The sequence below is a fragment of the Andrographis paniculata genome, unplaced genomic scaffold (assembly GCF_009805555.1).
Source record: "Andrographis paniculata isolate CXL003 unplaced genomic scaffold, ASM980555v1 Contig33END, whole genome shotgun sequence".
NCBI classification, from domain to species: domain Eukaryota; kingdom Viridiplantae; phylum Streptophyta; class Magnoliopsida; order Lamiales; family Acanthaceae; genus Andrographis; species Andrographis paniculata.
The window spans coordinates 391045-415016 of NW_026137566.1; the positions used below are offsets into that span (position 1 = coordinate 391045).

At 33.9% G+C, this 23972-nt stretch overlaps 3 protein-coding genes across 8 annotated transcripts; 2 read left to right on the plus strand and 1 right to left on the minus strand.

Moving 5' to 3' along the window:
* The first annotated feature begins 434 nt into the window (after window positions 1-434).
* LOC127248312 (guanosine nucleotide diphosphate dissociation inhibitor 2-like) lies at window positions 435-4900 on the plus strand. The gene is made up of 13 exons (XM_051270590.1): window positions 435-639; window positions 1251-1313; window positions 1434-1517; window positions 1607-1714; window positions 1806-1978; window positions 2324-2435; window positions 2688-2768; window positions 2968-3030; window positions 3367-3468; window positions 3685-3809; window positions 4164-4374; window positions 4449-4523; window positions 4637-4900. The coding sequence occupies exons 1-13, from the start codon at window positions 553-555 to the stop codon at window positions 4685-4687; spliced, it is 1335 nt and encodes a 444-aa protein (XP_051126547.1). The 5' UTR covers window positions 435-552; the 3' UTR covers window positions 4688-4900.
* Window positions 4901-5393: 493 nt separating this feature from the next.
* LOC127248244 (uncharacterized) lies at window positions 5394-15146 on the plus strand. Of its 4 annotated transcripts, none has more exons than XM_051270497.1 (20): window positions 5396-6001; window positions 6103-6137; window positions 6305-6426; window positions 7021-7110; window positions 7229-7348; window positions 7531-7614; window positions 8539-8616; window positions 8816-8941; window positions 9015-9104; window positions 9656-9691; window positions 9782-9837; window positions 10496-10643; window positions 11342-11759; window positions 11867-11958; window positions 12084-12633; window positions 12850-12985; window positions 13533-13574; window positions 13906-14062; window positions 14158-14241; window positions 14782-15146. In XM_051270497.1, exons 1-20 carry the CDS (start codon window positions 5736-5738, stop codon window positions 14878-14880), a joined length of 2829 nt encoding a protein of 942 aa, XP_051126454.1. In that variant the 5' UTR covers window positions 5396-5735; the 3' UTR covers window positions 14881-15146. The 4 variants fall into 4 exon arrangements, with proteins under 4 accessions (XP_051126457.1, XP_051126454.1, XP_051126455.1 ...); XM_051270498.1 differs by having other exon boundaries at window positions 10535-10643; XM_051270499.1 differs by having other exon boundaries at window positions 9795-9837; window positions 10531-10643.
* A 141-nt stretch (window positions 15147-15287) lies between these two features.
* Window positions 15288-20092, minus strand: LOC127248245 (uncharacterized). 3 transcript variants are annotated; one of them, XM_051270502.1, is made up of 11 exons: window positions 19810-20092; window positions 19443-19617; window positions 19175-19342; window positions 18430-18523; window positions 18014-18084; window positions 17459-17510; window positions 17114-17162; window positions 16803-16943; window positions 15808-15927; window positions 15597-15719; window positions 15288-15474 (listed from the first exon to the last, which is right to left on the minus strand). In XM_051270502.1, exons 1-11 carry the CDS (start codon window positions 20004-20006, stop codon window positions 15423-15425), a joined length of 1242 nt encoding a protein of 413 aa, XP_051126459.1. In that variant the 5' UTR covers window positions 20007-20092; the 3' UTR covers window positions 15288-15422. The 3 variants fall into 3 exon arrangements, with proteins under 3 accessions (XP_051126459.1, XP_051126460.1, XP_051126461.1); XM_051270503.1 differs by having other exon boundaries at window positions 15563-15719; XM_051270504.1 differs by having other exon boundaries at window positions 19443-19612; window positions 19810-19954.
* Window positions 20093-23972: the final 3880 nt, after the last annotated feature.

Sequence of the window (23972 nt, forward strand, 5' to 3'; positions counted from 1 at the left end):
TCGATGGAGACAGCGCATCAATCTTTTATTTATATATTTATTTTTAAATAATTGTTAGTAAAGATTTTTTGAATTGGGAATTTTCGAGGTCAAATATATCTTTAATATGAAAAGACGTAATCATCCATGCTCCTGCACGCCACAGGCGAGGGTATTATAGTAACTCGAAGTCGACCTGTGCAAAATGTGAAAATACTTAAATACCCCTAATCCATCAACGCACCGCCTGAGGGTATTATTGTAACACCATAGTGTCAGAAGTCCAATAAAGCTAAGCCCATTAACTGAAGCGCTTGTAATATTTGTGCACCATTTGAGCCCAATATATAAATATTATTTGCATATTGATCCAAAAGTTTTGCGGAATTGCACAGTGTAAAGATGCCATTTCTTTCCCCAAGCTTTCTTGACTGCTTTATACCAAATATATATATAGTAGTCTGAAGGAGTCCTGGTGGAAACCCTGGTCTTCATTTCAGCGCCAGAGATCCAATCGATCGATCTGCGTGGATTGAGTGCGAAATTGGTTGAATTGTTTGAATTTCAGCAGAGATGGATGAAGAGTACGATGTGATTGTGCTGGGGACGGGTCTCAAGGAATGCATCCTCAGCGGGCTTCTGTCCGTCGATGGCCTGAAGGTTTACTATTTTTTTAATTTTGTTTTTATTTTTGGTCTCTACTGGATTTAGTTTGGATGTTGAGAATCCCTGCGAGTAACGATTTGCGTTGCATTCGGTTTGTTGATTTTGAGTTTGAGTTGTTGGCGGTGGGATTTTACCGCTAGTTTGAATTTTTGTTCAGTTTTACATTTACTATTGGTTGAATGTTCCTCGGAATTCAGAGAGTTAGTTCAGATTTTGTGGATTTGATCGGGTGATTCTTCGCGTTTTGCTTGCGAATCAGTAGTTCAGTTAAGCTTCAGAAGTTGAACTCTTCATCCGTTGATTTGATGTTTGTGCAAGAGTTTTAGTTACACTATGAGCATATCATTTGAAGTGGAGTTCGGATCACTTTGTGCCATTGGCATTTGCATGTCATGCTCGATGAGTTGCATCCCGTTCATATCATGCAACTTTTTGGATTGTTATCTTGTCCGTACGCACTTGAATAGGCTGCTGTGCCTAATTTTTTGCTCAATTATAATCTCATGTTCTATGAACCCCCCTTCTTAATTTTTTTTCTTATGGTCTTTGATTTCATAACTTTTGACTTTGATTGGAACTTGACCTTGTCATTACTTTGGTAATAGGTTCTACACATGGATCGCAACGACTATTATGGTGGAGAGTCTACTTCGCTCAATCTCATTCAGGTATTCCTTTCTTAATCTGACTGAGAAATGTATTGCCACTTACGACACTAATGCTTGTGTTAAAGGTCGATATGTTCCTCGTGAATTATGTTGTAATTGGAGATCTTCTTGATCATACAGCTTTGGAAAAGATTTAGAGGAAGCGATAAGCCACCAGCTCACCTGGGCTCCAGTAGAGACTATAACGTTGACATGATCCCTAAGGTTCGCATTGTTTATACACTGCTGGATGTCATTTAGACATTTCTTCAATCGATACTTCTTTGTGATTGTGCTATCTTGACATGGTGCAGTATATCATGGCAAATGGTGTTCTTGTGCGAGTCCTCATTCATACTGACGTTACTAAATATTTGTATTTCAAAGCTGTTGATGGCAGCTTTGTTTACAACAAAGGAAAGGTATTATTATTGCATCTTATCATTTTTCTTGTATTGGGTTCATAGACGATTGAAGATTCTCTCCTAACTTTGTGGTAAATGAATGCAACAGATTCACAAGGTTCCTGCAACTGACATGGAAGCTCTCAAATCTCCACTAATGGGCATATTTGAAAAGCGCCGTGCCCGAAAGTTTTTCATTTATGTCCAAGATTACAATGAAAGTGACCCTAAAACACATGAAGGAATGGATTTGACCAGAGTTACTACCAGAGAGCTTATTGCGTATGCCCGACAAACCTTTTACTTTCTTTTATTTCCTAAAGGGCATCTATTTTAGAAATTTCATGGTTTCGATCCATTCAAGCACGTATCGGTACATGCAAATTCATGTTCTCTTTTCTCATGCATTATGTGGCGTGTGACTAGACTCTAGACATAAAATAATAATTGTAGCAATGGAGTTTTAAAGCGGTAATGGCTGTCTTCTTTCTGCTGAAGTATAAATGTGTACTATAATTATAAGAACTTTACTGCTTATAATGTATTCTCATAATTTACCTATATATTTAATGAAACACTTTATCAGTCACAAGTAATTTGAGCATATCATTCCCTGATGTCCCACAGAAAGTATGGTCTAGATGACAATACTGTGGACTTTATTGGTCATGCTTTGGCACTCCACCGTGATGATCGTTACTTGGATGAGCCAGCTTTGGACACTGTACGGAGGATGAAGGTAACCTTTCACCTCCCAAAAGCACATCTAGAATTTGCTCTATGCCTTTGTACAAATTTAAAAATTTATTTGATTCAGAGATTGATTATTGATATGATATATTTAGATATTATATTTTGTCCATATTTGGTTTGTTATGGTATATTGAGATTGGGATATTTGTATTTCTCTAAAAATATATTATACCTTGTGTAATTAAGTAGAGAATTTCAATTTTCCAAAAAATAACAATTATCTTTCTTTATGCCATAGCTTTATGCCGAGTCTTTAGCACGTTTTGCTGGAGGATCACCATACATCTACCCTTTGTATGGCCTCGGTGAGCTTCCACAGGTACACCATCTTCTTTCAGTCACATGCTTTATTATATGTGTGCTCGTTTCCTCATAAATATCTTCCACCAGTGTATTTATCTTTGCTCATCTTCCTCCTGTATTTGTATAGCTATATATATCTGCATGTGCGTGTATTTGTTAAAGACAGATACATGCTATCTACTTTTCATTGTAATTGTGGTCTGAATTGTCTCCAGGCATTTGCTCGCCTCAGTGCTGTTTATGGTGGAACTTATATGTTGAACAAACCTGAGTGCAAGGTATTAAACCTTTTTCTTTTTTATTTTTATTTTTTCTGTAAAGTGCCTTGTAAAAGGCATCTTGTTTTTATGTTTTATGAATTAACAATAACAAAACATATACTGCTCTCTTTAAGTCGACATTTTCTTCCTTCTTTTCAATGTGATTATCTGCTCATTTTCTTCGGTTTCTAAGAATTAGATTCATAATTGATGGGAAATTTTTCTTGCCCTCTCTTTACAACTAGGTTTTGAATAGCTCTTAACACACATTTATTATTGCGATCAATCTTGCTTTTGTTGTCGGTTGCCATAAACAAAACATGTTATACCTGACACGAAATGTTCAACTCTCAGGTTGAGTTTAATGAGGAAGGCAAGGTATGTGGTGTTACATCGGAAGGGGAAACGGCTAAGTGCAAAAAAGTTGTATGCGACCCTTCCTACCTTCCCAACAAGGTAACTTAGTCGTATCAACTTGTCCACCGCTTGAAAGCACCTTTGAAGTATTGTACTTTGGCATACCTTTGTTGTCTGAATTGAACTCCTACCTGGCTAACGTATTTAGAGTTTCATTAGACACGCGTAATAGGACATGACAACTGAGCTTTCTGTTTTAACACGATATCAATTTCGTATTGTAATGAACCATAACATAAGCTACGTAAGTTACAGGTTAGGAAAGTAGGCAAGGTTGCCAGAGCCATTGCTATAATGAGCCATCCGATTCCAAATACCAACGATTCTCATTCAGCACAAGTTATACTACCTCAGAAACAGCTGGGTCGCAAATCGGATATGTAAGTAACTTGCTTGACCCCAAATAGATTATGTAGCATGCAGTCGTCTTTTGGATAGCGACAAAGAGTCATAAATGCTACTAGTGTCATCCTTCTATTATTATATGAAGGTTATGATAGCGTGACATGTTCATCGTGAAATTGCACATTAGCAACATCATTTTATTTCCTGTATTTATTTTGTTGGCTAAATGATTGTTGCTACATTTCAAGTAAAAAGCTCTTTAATGTTTCTAGATACTTCTAATTAGAAAACTGAGAAGTTGATCGGGAGGAATTCGGGATCCTTTACTCAAAATTGAGTGTAAAGGAATCCAATTGATCTCAAACGCCGTTTTATCTGTTGACTCGCAGGTATTTGTTTTGTTGCTCGTATTCTCACAACGTTGCGCCAAAAGGGAAATTCATCGCTTTTGTCTCAACTGAAGCGGAAACCGATCACCCGGAGACCGAGCTGAAGCCGGGGATTGATCTTCTCGGACCTGTGGATGAGCTTTTCTTTGAGACATATGACAGATATGAACCCGTCAACGAGCCTTCCCTCGACCATTGCTTTATATCAACAGTGAGTTTCTGCACAACAATTCCTCTACGGCATCCTAATCTATTCGCTCTGACCTCTAACTATAACATTAACAGAGTTATGATGCCACCACTCACTTCGAGTCCACCGTGGAGGATGTGCTGAGTATGTACACTCAGATCACTGGAAAGGTGAGAATACATTATATATATATATATTTAGATATATGATGGAAACATCGGGATTTATTTGAAGAAGCTGTGACATATTACAAGTTTTTTATCGGTTTTTTCGTCGTTTTTAGGTTCTGGAACTTAATGTCGATCTAAGTGCCGCGAGCGCTGCCGAAGAGTGAAAGAAGTGCCGGGCCATGCCGCCTGTATTGTTGAAACAAGTGTGCGTGTGTTGTTGTTGTTGTACTTGCTTGTGTTTCTCGGTCGATGGAAAGCGAGACATATATATGTATGTACACGTACACATAACATGCCCGTGAATCTGTTCCCGCCTAACTCAGTGTTGTTATCGTTGTTTTTTATTTGGTGGCAACCATAGCTCTCGATATTTGTTAGATGCTTTGCTTTGCTGATGCTGCTACGGTGTTAATTGAGATTTACAGGACTTGAAATATACATACAATAGTAGTTACAAGTAAGATATAAGTGCACTAACTCCGACATGGTATTATTAGTAACTACATATTCAATTTGTCTAAGATTTGAAGAATTGAAATGTTTGGCTCGTTAAGTTCGATTTTATGATCCAACTCAATTTAAGTTTATGCAATATCTATATATAATATCAATGAATCTTGTATTCAAGATATTTCCTATATTAGAAGTGTGTTATTTGATTACAATTTAAATAATAAAAGTTTTGTTTTCAAATATACATATAATACGATTGATATAATATTTTAAATATGAAATTAATTTTTTACTGTATCCACTTGTCAAATAAAAAGTGTGCTCCGCAAGCATCAAACAAACACAAAGAATATTATTTTTTATTATAAGATATTAGTAGTAAATAATAATTAAATTAAAATGAGCAAAAATCACGAAATAATACATTTCGAAGGCTTTGGATTTGAAAATTTTGCCAACACTAGACTAGTAGGAAACAGGTAATCCCTGCGACGACGAATTCGGAAGACTGCGGATTCTTGGGCTTTTTGTACTCTTTTCCGACCCGATCGGGGCTAATGCGTCGGTCTTGTGGATCGGAAGCCACTAACTGGTTCAATCTGCATTATTTTGTTGCGTATTGAAACCCTAATATGCTTTGGGAGTAGCAGATTTCGTAGAACATTGCCTTTTATGCTTGTTTCCGAGGTTTATAAACGGGTTCAGAATGCTCAGTTAGTCTGAATTGATTGGATTTTTTTGTTACTGAGGAGAACGGTGATGGCTAAGGAATTGGATCGCGGGAGGAATGAGAGGAAATGGGGATTTGCTTTGTTCCTGGGAATAATGCTGATTCACTGCCTCGCCATTTTATTTTTCACTAAAGGTTTCCTTCTCACCCGTTCAGAACTTTCTCAGTATAGTCAATGTGAAGATGCTGCAGAGTCTCCTTGCTTTTCTCATCCACGTGATGGGAATGGCAGCGGAGGTTGTTGGACAAAACCGGCTGTCGGTCGTCTAGTTGTTATTGTTCTTGATGCTCTTAGGTGTGCTGTTTTTGCAATTACTTAAATTCTTTGAGTTTTGAATGCTAGTGATTATGATTGTGTCTTAACGGTTTGTGGTTATGGTTATAATCTTTTTGTAGATTTGATTTTGTTGCGCCGAGTACGGTTTTTGCAGGTTGGTATATTCTTGTAAGAGCTTTTCTATTTAGTTCATATACGATGCCTTGTAATGTGGAGTTTGCTACATGACCACATGGATTATGTATGATCTGTTGCAGTATTGTGAGCACCTATTTTGCCTTTTAAAACTGTATTTGTTTAATCGTAAATGTGTTATTTTAGAGAAGAAACCATGGATGGATAAGTTGCAAGTGATGCATGAGCTTGCTAGTGTGAACTCGTCTTCAGCTCGGATTTTCAAGGCTATAGCGGATCCTCCTACTACCAGTTTGCAGCGCCTAAAGGTAATAATAATTTATGTAAATCAATGTTTTTGCAAGCATTCCGTAGATTGTATACTTGTACTCTTCAATTGATTCAACTATGCCCCGTTTTAAGAATCGTAATGGAATAATTGTATTATGTAAGTTTATATAAAACCTATCCGCTTCATCATTTCTTTGTAGCACTTTTTTCATTTTTTAGAATTATACATGTCTGCTCGGTATCTTCATGAAACAAATGGTGTGTTTGTTTGTGGGTTTTGGAGTTGGGTTTGGGGTTTGAATAGTAAAATTTTGAATTGGAATCATTGTTTTGATGTGTTATAAATTGGTGTTTATTTTATCTTTTGAATGTAAAATTAATTTTGAGTGTAATATAAAACTTAAAATATAGGAGTTTGATTTGATGTTTTTTTTGTGTGAAAAAATAGTGAATAGTAAAGTCCGGGTTGGAAACCCGCAAACAAAGCTTTTATGTCTTGAGATTGTTTTCTGAACTACATTAGTTGATTGAGATGTGAGAACCTTACTCTTTCTTACGATAATGAATGAATATACACCTTGTTATTATCCTGAGACTTATCTTCACCCATGATTGTCTCTTTGTATATTCAGGGTTTAACTACTGGTGGACTTCCTACATTTATTGATGTGGGAAATAGTTTTGGCGCACCAGCAATTACTGAAGATAACTTGATATATCAGGTTGTCACTTTTTCTCTTGTCCTTTCATGGGCGTAACTCATCCAGTCTTAATTTTGTTATCTTTGTTCCCTTTGTGGGGGGTTTTCATATGTATTTTAACTAAAACTTTTGCTTATAGTTTGTTCAAAATGGAAAGCGGGTGGTGATGATGGGGGACGACACATGGGTGCAATTATTTCCACATCATTTTACCGAATCATATCCCTTCCCATCATTCAATGTCAAGGACCTTGACACGGTATCAATTTTATTTTTCGCTGACATGCTTTTTTTTTTTTTTTTTTACATTTATGAGATATATCAGTTTTGTGCCATTAGTATTGAATCTTTAATTATCAACTTTTACAATCTTTGCCGTTTTCTTTTTACCTATTATTTCTCTTCTTGAAGTTTTAATTATCCAAATATTTTCTTGGTCAGGTAGACAATGGTTGCATAACAAACTTATTCCCTACCCTACATGAAGGAAACTGGGATGTTCTAATCACACATTTTCTGGGTGTTGTAAGCTTTATATACACTTATTTTATTTTTTATTTTTTCCCCGTTAATTATTGTAGGTAGTATTAATTTGGGTAATTTCTCTCCAACTATCTTTAAGATATTGAACAATTGTTTAATGTTCTGGAAGTTTCGACTCGAATAAGAAACTAATAAAATTCAACAGCTATGTAATACACCATTGCTTTCAACAATGAGAGAATCATTATTTGTTTAACTATTAAAGATAATTTGGCTTCATCTTCATGGTAATAAAATTAAACAGCTATGTAATACACCATTGCTTTAAACAATGAGAGAATCATTATTTGTTTAACTATTAAAGATAATTTAGCTTCATCTTCACGGTAAACTTTTCCCTTTGCCCTGGGCTGTCTTGTGACACCCACCACTGATTAGGTAGTTGCTATCATCAGTAAGTGAAACAGTGAAAGCTCATCGGTATAGGGAACAGAGTAGTAAAATCAATTTAGTATCCCTGGAAAAGTCGATCCACTATAGAATGGAATGTAGTAAAATCTACTGATGAATAAATCATAAGTAGAATCAAGCTTGTAAATCTCTGTGGAATAAAATGATAACCTCCACTCACGAAGAAACAGGAGGCATCTAACCTTGATGTCCCAGGCAATTTACAGCTGAGGTACACCAACAGTTGGCAACTTGGTTAACAAAATTACTTAATTGAGCTCATATCATCTCTATTCTGTTTAAGAGGGAGAGTAGTTTGCCGGATGTGCCATATTTTATCACCTGTGTTTTCTGTTAAATCTATATTATTCCATAGCTTCTTGGTTTTCTCTGCACTTCCTCTCCATCTGTACGTATGTATCATTTCTTGGTTTTCTCTGCACTTCCTCTCCATCTGTACGTATGTATCTGTATGTGTATGCAGTTATGCATAACCTATTGTGGACATTGTTACAGGATCATGCTGGGCATATATATGGTGTTGATTCCAATCCAATGATAGAAAAACTGGAGCAATACAATGAAATTATAAAAGTAAGTTGTTTAATCTTGTGAAGATATATAAACATAACTAAAATCTGTGGAGGAATGTTAATGATTTCTCTGGTCATTTTAAATTTTTTAGATGCCATGAAAATGAGAACTGGATACAGTATTTATTACAGTTCTTTTTGTTTTGTACGTGAATTTTTCTTGCCTTACTAATAACAAAATGTCACTTTTAATACTTCAGAAAGTTGTTGAAGTGCTCCAGAGCCACAGTGGACCTGGTGGTTTGCATGAAAATACTATGCTTCTTGTCATGGGAGATCATGGACAAACCCTCAATGGTGATCACGGGGGAGGCACTGCCGAAGAGGTGCTGTCTATATTCAATTTCTTTGGGGACATTATTAGCTAATTAAAACTTTTACATCAAGCATATTATGCAGGTGGAAACAGCAATTTTCGCATGGAGTTCAAAGAACCCTCCGACTTCACAACCAGCTGCAGCTGGTAGTTCATCCTGCCACCAAGATATGGTATTTCTATTTTGCATAGGAACATTGCTTGAGTTCTTAGTGGGTTAGTAACAAAAGTTTGTTAGGAAATAGTTTGAAGTGTGAAAATATTAACAGAAAGTGCTTGCACTCATAAGAGATCTTTGTTAAAAGCCATTTGGAAAAGGATACTACTGCATATTTCCTGTGAAACCTTTCTCTCATCCTCCTGAATTCTTGCGACTGTTTTTGGGACGAGGAACAGATAACTAGGTTCAGTGTTTCCATGCTCCACTCAGATAATAGAAAAGAGGATATCACTGATATTTTATAAGTCTTGATAGTTGATACAGTATGTTCGCTACTGACACACAATTTTCCTCCTTATTTGTAAGTGAATGAGCACAGTTCTAAATGCATAGACTTCAGTCTATTTCAATTAGTTGATAACTTGATATTACTTGATTTTACAAACTCTTTGTCTCAATGTCTAAACATGAACATAGCTATGCTGTATACGTATCTTAAACGTTTTATGATGTGTAAGATTGAATTATTTTAGTTGATTTGTATTTTTTTATTTTATTTTACAGCATGGAAGGAGGATTTGTATTGGCTCTATCCAACAAGTATGTTAATTTGGTTCATTATTGAATTCTTCATGATTTCTAAAACATAAGTTTATCAAGGAATTCTCTCAATTTAGCCCATCTTTGTAGCTTGATTTTGCAGCTACTGTATCTGCCCTGCTTGGTCTTCCATTCCCTTTTGGAAGGTACTGCACGAGGCTCTACATTTTTTTCTTGTTGTACTTATATCTTGATTCCACCCCATTTTCTAGAACTTCATTTCTATTGTCATGCTTGTATAGTCTTTTGATGGAATCATAATTCTCTTGAAAACCAGCTGAGCTGTTTTGCCCTAAAATAAAGTGAAACTTGCCATTAGATTTTTGCACCTTTTCCCCTTAAATCATAATACGAGATGAGCCATGTGAAGAAATTGTATTCTCTTAAATGAAATCATTTTCTGTTTGCTTAACCCATAATCATCATACAGTGCTGCCTAATTTTCTAATTTGGCATATGTCCATGGGGAGGATGCCCACAGGGTTAAACCATTTTAAGTTCTGTGGTGCAGGGATGGCCCCACCAGATATGACACATGACACACAGCATGCACTATGAGAAAATTTGAAGTTGATGATTCTCGAGAAAAATAAAAATATACTAACACAGAAGTGTATAAACTTAACCTTACAATATGTATTTATTCAATTTCCAAGCTGTATAGCATTTTGCTCTATAAGCTAAGATTGTTTTATGGGAAAAGGTCAGTACACAGTGTTGTAGACCTACTGCATTTATGTTCCTCTAACAGGTTTGGATTTTTTTCCTTTTGAAGGAATACTGATAAGTTCAACCTATTTTCAGTATTGGACGTGTTAACTCCGAACTGTTTTCCTTAGCTAGAGGTGCATGGAACATGGAAAACTCAGCCATTGGCGATGATGAACATCCTTCAGATGCTGAGGATTGGATGCAAAATTTTGTCAATGTTCTCTGTATTAATTCTTGGCAGGTACATATTTTTGTATTATTTCTTGTTTTTCTGTTCTCTCTACAATATTCTAAATACAATGGATATGGTAGGAAGGGGAATTTTTTACTCTTACTCCATATCTCGTCACATGAAGTCAAACTCCAAATAGTGGTTAGGTTAACAAGGATTCATCATGTCACTTTGTATAATCTGTGCATGATATCCAGCTCACGCATTCTTTTTGTTGGTCTCTTTAATGATTGGGGATTGAGTCTTGTTTCATGTCTCACATCATGTGAAGTTAACTCCACATTGGAGTCTAGTCGATGGGGATTAATTTAGCTAAGTTCATGGATTACTTTTGTTGTTATATCCTGTGGTTGCTTATTCAAGTCTGAATTGAAGCTTGATAACATTTTTAAGTCGAACTTTTTACTCAATTTATTATGTACAACTTGAGAAGAACTTTTGGAACTTATTCACTCATAATTTTAGTGCTGTATATCCAATGGTTGCTTATTAATGTAGCACGTGTTTTTGTTAGTGAATTAGCTGTAGTATTTAACTTTCAGCAAGAAGATTCATTATTCCTATATGTATATATGTATATCACTCAACTTGACCAAGCACATTGGCATGGCTTTGGAAGACAACATTGAGCATATATTTGAATTTTATTCTATGAAGAATTTAAAGTGCTACAACCGTTTTCTATGACTCAGGATTTACTTATGTAGGTAAAGAAATACATTGATGTCTATTCATCCATGTCATTAATTGGATTTTCGGAAAAAGACTTGCTGCATGTAGCCAAGCTCTATTCAGAAGCACGAGAGCTATGGTCAATTACTTCAAAGAAACTTTCACTCGACAAGAGTCAGAGGGATTTTTTCATCAAACGGCAAGTTGATGCATATTCTTCATTTTTGGAGAGTGTTGCTGAGCTGGCACGATCTAATTGGACAGAGTTTAATTTAAAGATGATGGGCATAGGTTTTTGCATCATGTTAGGTTCACTTTGTGTGCATGTATTCCTTATCAAAAAGATGGACAAGCTTTTGGGATTCGGAAGCTTTACAAAGTCCTTTGGTGCATATTTTGCTTGTGTAGCAGTTCTGATCCGTGCCTGCAGCTTCCTTTCCAACAGTTATATCTGTAAGCACGAAAACGGATTCTACTAATAAACTTATTCAACACATTTCAATGTTTCATAAATTCTTAATTATCCTTTTAACTATCTCTATACTTACATTGAAATGCAGTGGAAGAAGGCCGAGTGGCTAGCTTTCTTTTGGGGACAACTGCAATACTTCAACTACATCATGCGATGATAAAGAAGAAGACATTGATTGAAGTAGATATCCCCTTTATATTTTCATGTTCGTATTATATTATTATATATTCAGACTTACTATATATATATATAACATCTTGGTGTAATGAATGATAACATGTAGATTCAATTGTTAACTGGTGCAGGCGCTCGCGCTTTGTCTTTTGATTCCTTTTCTCAGAATCAGTATTGAGCTTGGGCAATTGAAGCAGGCTGTCAATTCATTATTCCTGAAAGTCGATCCTTCAAGGACACTCGGCATTGTGAATGACACTAAGTTCTGGACGTATGTAGCTGAAGTCATGCCGATATTAGCTCTTACTATTGTGGGACATCTATTGTACAAGAGCACGACATCTTGTTCCTCTCAGGGCATTATGAAATATGTTTTGGCAGGAACTATATTTAATTATGCTCTCATAGCTCTGCATTGGGCCTCGGATAGTAGTCTATGGAATCTGCATAATTTCCTTGTGGGCGTAAAAGGGAACCTAATTCCCCAATTGACGTATGCCGCGGGACTTCTGCAACTGTTGTTATTGGCTGTAGATCAACTGTTTGTCAGGAGGAATGCTTCGAGTGTGGAAGATATTACATTCGCACGATCATTAGCCTTGTTGTCTTCATTGAGTTCAACGATCATTATACTGTCTGGAAAACAAGGTCCCTTGGTTGTCTTAGCATCGATAATTGGAGGTGTGTGCTCTATACCCCGTAAATCATTTTCTTGGCACCCACAGCACATCTATGTTTCATCAATGCATGCCTACATTTTGTTCGTATATTCTTACATTTTGTTTTGTGTTTTCCTCCGCCTATGTTTTCTCTCGTATAACAACACTTGGTGACTTACTACAAGTTAAGAGTTACAAATGACCAGAATGTCTTTATTTTGTATGTTTTGAATACTAGGTTGGTGCTTGATTAGGTTAATGGCATTGGAACAAGATGCTAAGAGTGACTCTTGCTCATCTTCGCTGTCCTCTGCACTTCCTGTAATTCAGTGGAGCCTTCTCGCCGTGTGCATGTTTTTCAGTACGGGCCATTGGTAAGATGCCATTTACTGTTCTATATGTGGTTGTTGGGTTTCGGGTTTTGAATAGTAAAATTTTGAATCGGAGTTAGATGTGACATTTTAATATAAAATTATTTTTAGTGTAATATAAAAAATGGATATTTGATTTGATGTTTTTGTCAAATAAAAAATAGTGTATTCAATAGTAAAACTTTGTTGGAAACCCACAAACAAATAGAACATATTGTTGCGATATGTAAGGTGTGTTTGTTTTGTAAAATAATTTGAAATGATATTTTTTTTATATGAGGTATAGAGAATTGTGTAACTAATATAAAAATAATGAATGTGGGTAGTATATTAATTTTTTGGGGAAAATGTGTAAGAGAAAGAAAAAACAAAAGAAACACACCAGTAAATATTCATGTTCTTGATTTGATTTGACTGTATTATATATATATCTTATTTTGTACAATTTAGTCAGTATAATCGTATTGTCGACTGTAACTAGCTTACAACCATATCTCTTGCCCCCCTTTCCTTTTAGATCTTATGCTTTTCTGCCAATGACCTTATTCAGGTGTGCTTTTGACGGCCTCAGATACGCAGCTGCATTCATCGGGTAGGGCTCGCCTTTTCTATTTATTTCTTTATTTTTCTCTTATGTTCTTTTATAATTCATTTTGATATTTTGAGATATGTTGGATTTTAATTGAAAATAATTATTGAATCTATTGTTTCAAATGGAGAATGAGGATGGACCTAATATATCTTTACAGGGAAATCTCTTCTAGTGTAGAATGAACAGTGAGAAAATATATTCGATAACACAAACAAACATTACCCTTTTCGATTTGAAGATAATTTTTTATGCTATTTTTAAAATCCTTATATTATTTTCTAGCATTGGATCACTTCTTATGGTAAGAACTAACGAATCTTATCCATCCCAGATTCGACGAATTCAACCTTATCCGTGGAGCAATTCTTCTCACAATCGACACATTTGGACTTTCCCACATTCTCCCAATTCTCGGACTTCCATTTCTCATTGCAAGTTGCGATTCTTTCAGGCAGAGCAAAAGAGAGTTTTCTCTGCGATTATATCAAGTAAGTTTTGACCACTTCATTGATTCCCAATGCGTTCGTTAACTATCTATCTATATATATATATATACTATCATCATCCCCTCGCTATCTTTCAGGTGTATTTGATGTATGGACTCACTACTGCCGTAACGACAACACTAACAATGTTGTGCGTCGCAATACACCGACGACACTTGATGGTACCACTCCTATTTCATGTTTTACTTACACTTAATGAACAAATTTTGTACAAAAACTTCTTCTCCGTTATGCTCCACTGAGATAGAAGTTTTGAAATTTTTGGAATTTTGGTAATAATTCAAAGATAATATTTGATGTGAAGTTTTGTGATGCAAACAAGAAGTATTTTATAATCCCTCCCACAAAATTATGTAAATATTTTTGTCCTCTACTAAATTTATGCAAAATCTATTTATAGTAAATAATTTTATCCATTTGTAATTATATTATTCTTGTTGTAACTAGTAATAATTAATTTGTTACTATTGTTTTACTTGCCCCACTAGTTTTTAATAATTTTTTTGTAATACAACCATTTTATGTTTTATCTTTCTATTTTAACACTAAAATATCGTTATTTTTTATATTTTTGTGTCCAATCAAACATATATAATTTATGGGACGGTGGGAGTATGATATTTTTTTAAGAAGTCACTTCAAATGATACCGTTTTCATCACAACAAACTTGTATAATGTTGCTCGGATATTTTTGTTTCAGGTGTGGGGATTATTTGCACCGAAATTTGTGTTCGATGTTGTTGGCCTTCTTCTCGGCGACTTGTTGATATTTTTGTCCGTGTTATATTACAATGTGTGAGCAGGATCGATTACACTAACCATGTCTTGTTTTCTTGTTTTGGGCTCACTCCTAGAAGTGAAGTTGAGGAAGAAGATGAAAGCAACATAACGACATCTCATGAAGGTGAAATTAGATTTACACTCTCTCTCACTCCTACTAGCGCTTTTGTAGCTAATTTATGTGTTTGTTGGTTAAAATTGTTTTCATTTGCCTTTTTTTGAGTATTGTATGTGTGTAGCTAAAATTAATTATTTTGGATTATACGATTTATATTTATTTTTGAAGGTTTGTGGTGTTTCTAATTCAAAATTTATCTTTAAAATATAAAAGTTATCATGTTTGATTATTTTAAAGGGTAAACTACTTTTTAAATATCGTATCTGATTTTTTCTTTGTTGTTGATATGATATTGACATGGCCATGGCTGACACGCTAAAGAACTATTTTATAGAAAAAAATTTACTTTGCAGAATTATTCAAATGATCAGATAATCAAACTCTAAACCCCAGATAACATGATATGTGCCCCACAACAAAATCGAATTAAAACCTCTTAGCAGTTAGCATGCAGATTCCTTTCCATCTCTCTCCATGACAACTACTTCATCCATCCTGAAAAAAACATTACTCACTTTATTCTCATTTATCATTTTAGTAAAAATTATATTTACTTTATGTATATATAAAAGATATAAAATACCGATTATAATACATCCACATAAACTATTTATTACATGGAGCCACAATAGTAGTTGCGCCTCGCCTCCACAAAATTTCGATGAAATTCCTCAAACCTTCCTCTTTGGATTGCTTCCCTTATTGTTCGGAAGAATCCGAGGTAATGGTGGGTGTTGTGGCTGAGAACATTTGAGATGGACAAATAGTTATAAAATGATGGACAAAAATAATGTGCAAGTGATGGAACAAGGAGTCGATGATTCGTACATTTCTAATAGAATCTGCGCCAACATTTCGTGCACGTTGAACAGATGGTTTATGTAAGCCTTTGTATGATTCTTACATGTGTAGCACTTGCAATCCTCGACGATAGGCGATGTGTCTTTCCTGTAGAAATGAATATCGAAAAGCCACATAAATTGTGTGATCCTTTTTTACTACACGAGTGAGATCTCATATAAACACTAATCAATGATCGACAAAGAGACGAGAGTAATGTAATTGCAGCAAACACAAGTACTTTTTTTTAGCATATCTAGTTGATGTTGAAATTTAAATTTTTACGGTAAGCCAACACAACATCTAAGCACTTAATCGATGTTCCAAAAAAAAAAAAAAACTATCTCCCATTTGCAAGAATATCCAAATCTCAATCACTCCCTTTCTATTCCGATTAAACATATCATGCTACAATAGTTATGCCATAGAAATTATTCATTTGATTGAATGCCGATGCCATGCTACTATAGCATCTAGTAGTGCATGCATACTACAAATATAATATAACTAAAATTTTGCATTCAATATCTTCTATTCTCTTTGTCATCCAAATATATGTCACACTTTCTTTTTTGGAATAATTATTCTCATTTATCATTTTAGTAAAGAATTTTTTTTATCATTCTTGCATTTTTTCACTATAAAAGTCAAATCATATCAATTACTAATTAAAAACTTATGCCCAAATATTTGAGCATACAATTCGATGACGAAGAAAGTACTATTCATTTATGGGAATAAAAGGAAAAAACACTCACCCCAAAAACCACACTTTTTATCCTTTACAGAAGTCACCGAGAAACAGAGTCAATAGTTCCCATTCCAAAAGAAGTTTAGCTAATGTTCGACAACATTTAGGTTAGTAGTAAACATAGGTTTAATATGGCATTACTAGTTTTTATTGTATATCACAGGTTTATGACGGCGGCAAAGTTAGTTGAGAATTTGATGGAAAAAAATTGAACAAGCAAAAGATGAATGACCTGTAAATTGTTGCTTTTAGATTGATCTTGGTGCCGTCACTCCCAGTAAGTTCAGTTAGCTGATCACAAACATCGTGTTTCTTGTTTTCCGCTGAAGCAAATGTAAGGGCAAATCCTCCCAGTGTAAGATGGTAAACATATCTGTTGGAGATTGAACTTCATATCAGAGTTTTACCCAAAGAATGATCGCAATAGAATCTATATGCTATATAACTATCCGACATGATAAAAAAAGTTAGCATGATTGTAGTTTTCCTTTTTCTTTTGGGCAAGATTGAAGCGTTAAATAGAGTTAAGGATTGGTACCGTACGTCGAGTCAAATAGGTCAACCCCAGCAGCAACACCTTGCAAGATTTCCTCTGAAATTTAAAAAACAGAAGATATTCATTGCCGAGGAATTTCATTCATGGTGGTATATGAATAAGGCCATAAACGAACTCCTCCTAACTTAAAACGTTCAAAGGTTTAATGGCCCATTTAGTGGATAATCGTGAACACAATTTGCATAAATCAAATTAAACCAAGTACTGTGATTCTATAACCAATAAATGGTGTCATGCTGGTTGTGCGATAAGCAAAAACAGAGCCCAAGACATAGAGACTCCGCAAAACAAAAGGAACAACGTATAATAGTAATATCAAGACTAAAAATTACCAGGAAGCCCAAGACCACAAATCTGACGGGGTTTGTTTTCTGGTAAATGTTCCTGCGTTTACAAGTAAAGAGACACCAAATCAACACTGAATTTCCAACATAGATAAGAAAAAAAAAAAAAAATTATAAAGGAAATGGAACAATAGGAATATCATAGCAATTTGAGATGAGAGGACAACCTATGCAATTCGTCTGGCACTTGGTCATTGGAAATTTGTCATAGAATATAATGGTTTCCCAGAAATAGTACATAAAAGTTACAAAAATTATGATATGCACAGATATTGTCGTAGAGATACATATATATAGATATAGTAATATTAGATTGCATACACAATTCTATCCTGGTGGTGCCAGTTTTGTCACTGTTGCACAAGTTTATCTTAAGATGCAAATCAAATATGATAAAGCAACAAATTTCTGGTTAAATACTTATGCGAGATGACATGGAATTTCGACACCCTTTGCTTGACATGAAAGTTATAAATATGATAAATTTGATATACTGCTCCACTGAAGCAACACGCTATTGATGGAGATGAGATAAATACATACAATAATAGCACGGAGAAGAGCAGGGCGATCATCCAGACTTTCCCCAAGGCCAAAGCCTCCTATGCAGAATCCTATACAATACAATTTCTGGTAAGTAAATATAATGAAAATGGCAGGTTTGAAATCATACAATAAGCATTACAGCCTAAAAAGATGAGGAAATGTTGAGCTGAATATTGAATATTTGAGTAGGTTTGGCAGTAGTCATATTTTATTTTATCTCGTAATTTATTACATTTTTCTTCAAAGATTAAATCTCTTAAATGAAATAATGAATATACATATATATATATATATATATAACTTGTTGTAGCTTTTGCATTTCTTTATAATGTGAAATAATATGATTGGCTCACAAGTCGGCATCATCTATAAATTTTCAGAAATCCTCAAAAGACATAAGTGGTTATGAACACCTGACACATTTCCCTTTGCAACTTCTTCTGCACAGCGCTTCCGTTCATCAATTCTTGAGCCTCCCACAATTGTCCCAAATGCAGCTCCGCCTGTCTACATTTCAGAATTAACATATGCAGTACTGCATTTAATTCACCAATATCAAGTTATAAGTCAGTTAATTAATTACAAATATATCACAATTCTGCTACCAAAGTAAATGCCTAAAACACAAGCCGAGGTTTTTACAATGTTTTCAACCATTTCCATGTGCCCATGGACCACTTTCCAGACTCTTAGGATAAACAATTTAATATGAAAAGGAGGAGCTACCAGATTGCTGATAAAAATGCTTTTCTCGATTTAAAGTCAACAACTCATTCAAGTGAAATGATGCATTTCCTGATTTATCTAACCTCGTCTCTGGTTTGATGAAATATGGCCAAATTAGGAGGCAATCAACTGCTTTTGGTATTCACTGGCTAGTTCAACTTAAGTGTCTCTATATTAACAACAAATCAATGAGCAATGTTCTCACACAATTCACAAGATAATCATCCCTGTCTTGCACATATTCTGTGCATCGAAAAAATTGAAAACCAACACAACACATTCGCCTATGATAACTTTCTCATTTCATAGGTTCCAATGATAAGTGTCGGCTGATGCGGAAGTAACCATATCATAACTCCCTAAAAGGTATCTTCACTTGCTCATTAAATCAAAGTAAATAACCTGATAAATAGGAACACATTTAGCACCTACATTGGAAGCAAGATCCGACGTTAGGCATTCATCAAGCCATCTCACAGTTCGATCAACCGAGGCTCTGTTTCTCTTTTCAGAAACCCATGCAGGGACTTCATCTGCCAATGTGGACCATATATCCGGCTTCATCGATGAAATCATTTCCATATACTGCTTTGGTTTCATCTGTCAAAATCCCATCCGTCAAGAAAATTGAACATAGCAGCACTGAACAACACTACCACAAGATTGAGTGAAAAAACACTTTGATACATAAGTTTTTTACCAGCAGTCGACCACAAGGAGTCTCGAAAGAAGCTCCCAGCCTGTTAGCGCTCTGGTAATCCGGCAAGGATATAATCGAATCCCTCGGGACGGCCACAAACACATGATCTTTCAAACCAAGCATCTGATGCAGCCCTCCCAATTCGGATATCGTTTTCATAGAGATTCCTTCTGCGCTGCAAAACGCATCGAAAATCAAGGGAAACAATCGACACTAACTACAATTCAAATTCTGTCCAATTCCTCGATCATACACCATCACGAATACCTAATCCGCAATCCGGAAACGTCGCGCCACAGCTAAATAGAACATAAGTAAACAAAATCAAAGAAAAAACAGAAAGAAGAAGATGATTATAGTGACGCACAAGTGAAGAGGACTAAATTGGAGGAGGCGAGAGTCCGGCGACGGGAGAGTAGACAGCAGGTCAGGGGAAATGAAGGAAGGCAAACCCTTGCGTGTAGTGAGGAGGAGAGCTGGAGTTTCCAAACAACAGCTGCCGCCGACCTGAAGTACCCCCGCCCGAGCTCCGCCCTTGCTCCATGCCTTCACGCTGAATTTCATCGCCTTCACCGCCGTCTCCGCCGCCTCCAGCCTGTACGGTTACCCAGGTCCCAGCCTGCGGATTCGTGCCCTTCGTAAAATTAGGGCTTACGAATTTAAATTAATGCGCCTTAGTAGAAGCTTAGTATAATTAAAAATATATTAGTAAAATAATTATTTTTAATTAAAATTTTAAATAAAATAAAATTAAAAAGTTTAAATGGAGATTAAAGTGTAATTTTTTTAAAAAAATGAAAGTGACATGACACGGATGGAATATTATTTTTAATGTGAAATATTCTAATTTTTTTTATAAAAGATTATAGCTTTTTTTATTTCTATTTTATAAATTAAAAACAATTATAAAACTATTGCAAATAAAAATTAAAGATAGGAGGATTAGAAATTTTACATTAAAATTATCTGAATTATATTATTTGAATGCAATATTTATCTTCTCAATTAATATATTTTATTTTCTCTTACAAATAAAACTATTGCAAATAAACACAGGGGCATTGCAGGTATGCGTAGTCGAATGTGTTTTTGAAATATTGCAACCTATTACTTAAATGAATATGTACTTTTTGTTACTTTTTTTAGTTTTATACTAAAAAAATTGTACATATGATTTCTAGTATTCATGTGGATGTACGTGTGAACATTTATTTTTTGTCAATTAATTGTTAAACATATTTTCATAATGCAAATTAATCACATTTTATTTAAAACGTTTAAAATAGTTGTCATGTTGTGCTTAATAATTTTTTCACGGGCATTTTTTTTTTCTTCCCCTGAGTTATGAACAGATTGTTTGCGAGCTGGTACTAAGTAGTCTTAGTTTAGAGACATTGATGAACTGTATTTCGTAATAATAATGTTTTGGACAATTTCATAATAACAAAGACTAGTGTGAGCATGATTTTTTTTTTTTTACTTAAATATTTTACTTTCAAGAGGTATATATAAAAATATTTAGAAATGACTTCTCTGCACCATTGCAGTTCCATACAAAGTTATTGCTGGAAAAAGTTTCAGCTGGATTTAAAGAAGAAGGCTTCAGCATATATATATTCATCACTTGTTTCACCCTGTTTTCTCCATCCCTTTGCAGCCAAACCGAAAATGATGGGATTGGGATTGCTCGTCCGATCTGCAGGAAGTGAAATAAAACATAAATGATATCGACATATCTATCCTGCTTACATATTTCATAATTCTGGGCGCGAATGCTGCACCGTAGGCATAAAAGATTAATATTTAGATGCATTTAATTGATCATGAATGGCGATAGAATTCCCGATAAAATTTCGATCCGGGGAAGCTAACAACTGAACTTTAAAAATTGAATGATTATTATAAAAATAAAATTGTCAGGTTGTTACTTTTATATTAATTATTTATATTTACGTGATGACTTGATATATTTTATACTAAAAAATGTATAAAATTATTATTATAATCCCGCATATATGAAAAACTAAATATTAAATTTATTTTCAGTAGGTGTATAATATATTTCAACTTTAAAAAAAAAAATATATTATATCTGACACCGTCAAGGTTTAAATTTCCAAATACTTTCAGATTTTGTTTCTGTCAAAATTTTACTTTTCAAAAAATAAATTGTCACGTTTTTACTATTAAAAATAAATAAATAAAATTGAATGGTTATTATATATTTTATGTATAATTATTACTTGTGCTTTTAATAAAAATTCTATTAAATTATTATATAACAATCATTGTGTTATCCGTTTATTTTCTGGATAATTATTAGTTGTGCTTTTTTAACTATTTATTGTCTTGCTTATTTTGTATGATAAAAATAATTTGAAATGGAAAAAAAAAAATATTTAAATAAATAAAAAACAAAACTGCAAAATAGTTAGGGCTACGTAGATTTGTTCTTTATGTACTTTAAATCAAAATCAAAATCATTGAAACTTGTATAATTTTTAATAAAAATATATTATTTTATTTAACAAAATACTATTATTTAAATAAAACTCATATCTAACATTTCTTTACAAATTAATCTTCAAACTACAACAAAGAGGCATTATCATTATTGTGTTCATTATTATTATTTTCTTTATAATGTGGGAATCCGCAGTCGCTGCCCGAAAGTATGAACTGGATGTGTCCGGAATTTGAACCCATGACCTCACGATCACAAGTCCAACCCTTACACCACCGGACAATCCCTTGCGAGACTTATTGTATTCATCATTGGTTGGAAGAAGCATGTGTGAAGCGGTGAATACAAAAATGATCATAGATAATATAATCTTCATACAAAATAGTACTAATATTTTACTATTTTTTTTTCATCATTTAATAAATAGCACGCAATATTAATGTTTTGTAATTTTTTTTAAAAGATTTTTTTTTTTTATGTATAAAAAATTATATCGATAATATAAAAAATAATATTTTTGTGAATATTCTCATCAAACAATAGAGAATTAAAAGAACAGAGACGAATCAGAAACCCAATCTATTATTGTATTGAAGAAGAAGACAAAGAAGATTAATATATACACCTATTAAAGCGTGATAGCATTTTCATAAATAAACAATAGAACAACAGTTACAAGAGAATGAAACATAAGTCATCCAATACTTTTATTTTTGTTATGTTCTGTACTAGTCATACCCTTTACAAGTTTACATCAAATGTTGACTTTTATGAGATGATAAAATGTATATTGAAAACCGAAAAACTATTGGCCAATCAAACCCTAAATTTCGTATACGTGTTTGTTTGTTTGGAGGTTTGAATTGTGAATTGAGATTTGAATAGTAAAAAATTTGAATTTGAATAGTTATATGATATGTCGATATAAATAGGTATTGACGTGAATGTAAAAAAAAAAAAAAAATTGAGTGTACTATAAAAAAAATAAATATTTGATTTGATATTTTTAGAATTTTTTTTTTAATAATATAAATTAGGAAAAATACAACTTTGACAAATATTTAACCTCAATATATATATGTATATGTAGTAAGGGAATATTATATGATATGTATATATTTTTTATTAGTCAAAATAATTATTCAATGAAATATTTTATGTGAAAAACGCTGATGAATATATTATTGTTTCGACAAGATTTGATAATAGTAATAAAATAAATTATATATGCAAATAAAAATTTCTAATGAAATTTAAAATGTTATATATGCGGCCCGGCCCAGATTACCATGGACCGGACCATTAATAGCCCGGGCCAACCCAACACCGGTCCATCCACGGAGACCCGACCATAGATCCGGTAAAGCGACTCAAACTAGACCCGGGCAAGTCTATTAGTCCGACAGGCACCGGTCCGGCCGAAGTCATGACCGGGTCATATACCGGTTCGGCCTAGCCGATTAGGTGCCCCAATTCACTAAGGCGGCTCACGTCAACCCAATATAAGAGCCAACCTATCCCATTGTAGCCCAGTCGGGTCAAGATCCGGTCCATTTTTTCAACTCGATCCATTGTAAATGGGTCGGGTCCCATACAAAATCCATCTCGGCCCAACTCTAAATAGCTTAGTTTATTTAATAAGATATAACGTGCTGTGTTAAATTATATAGGTTGCGTTTGCAAAGGGCGTCTTATGTTTTTTTTTTTTTTTTTTTTTTAAAATTGGATATTTGATTTAAATTTTAATTAAATAATATTTTAACACGATACTTTATAAAATATATATATATGTGTTTATTAAAACAATACAAAAGTAAATAATATTGAAATTAAAAGTAAAAAGCCAAACTTAGAAATATTAATTTTTATTTTATATTAAAAATTAATTTTATATTCTATCTTACAATTATTTTAACTTAATTTTTTTACTATTTAAAACCCGGCAAACATTGCGTATGTTCATTTATTATTATTATTTTGTTCAAAATTATGACTATGCAATGCAATGCAATGCATACAATCTCTAATTTTATTTTATGCATAACATAAAATCCAACAATTATTAT

Excerpts from the sequence above, each read along its gene's own strand:
- LOC127248312 (XM_051270590.1), top strand. The coding sequence starts at position 553 with ATGGATGAAGAGTACGATGTGATTGTGCTGGGGACGGGTCTCAAGGAA. Across the intron at positions 2,769-2,967 it reads GCCTCGGTGAGCTTCCACAG|GCATTTGCTCGCCTCAGTGC; the intron begins GTACACCATCTT and ends AATTGTCTCCAG. Across the intron at positions 4,524-4,636 it reads ACACTCAGATCACTGGAAAG|GTTCTGGAACTTAATGTCGA; the intron begins GTGAGAATACAT and ends CGTCGTTTTTAG.
- LOC127248244 (XM_051270497.1), top strand. The coding sequence starts at position 5,736 with ATGGCTAAGGAATTGGATCGCGGGAGGAATGAGAGGAAATGGGGATTT. Across the intron at positions 7,349-7,530 it reads ATGTCAAGGACCTTGACACG|GTAGACAATGGTTGCATAAC; the intron begins GTATCAATTTTA and ends TTTCTTGGTCAG. Across the intron at positions 8,942-9,014 it reads GGGGAGGCACTGCCGAAGAG|GTGGAAACAGCAATTTTCGC; the intron begins GTGCTGTCTATA and ends CATATTATGCAG.
- LOC127248245 (XM_051270502.1), bottom strand. The coding sequence starts at position 20,006 with ATGAAATTCAGCGTGAAGGCATGGAGCAAGGGCGGAGCTCGGGCGGGG. Across the intron at positions 18,085-18,429 it reads TGCAAAGGGAAATGTGTCAG|GATTCTGCATAGGAGGCTTT; the intron begins GTGTTCATAACC and ends TGTATTGTATAG. Across the intron at positions 15,475-15,596 it reads AACTACTATTGTGGCTCCAT|GATGGATGAAGTAGTTGTCA; the intron begins GTAATAAATAGT and ends TGTTTTTTTCAG.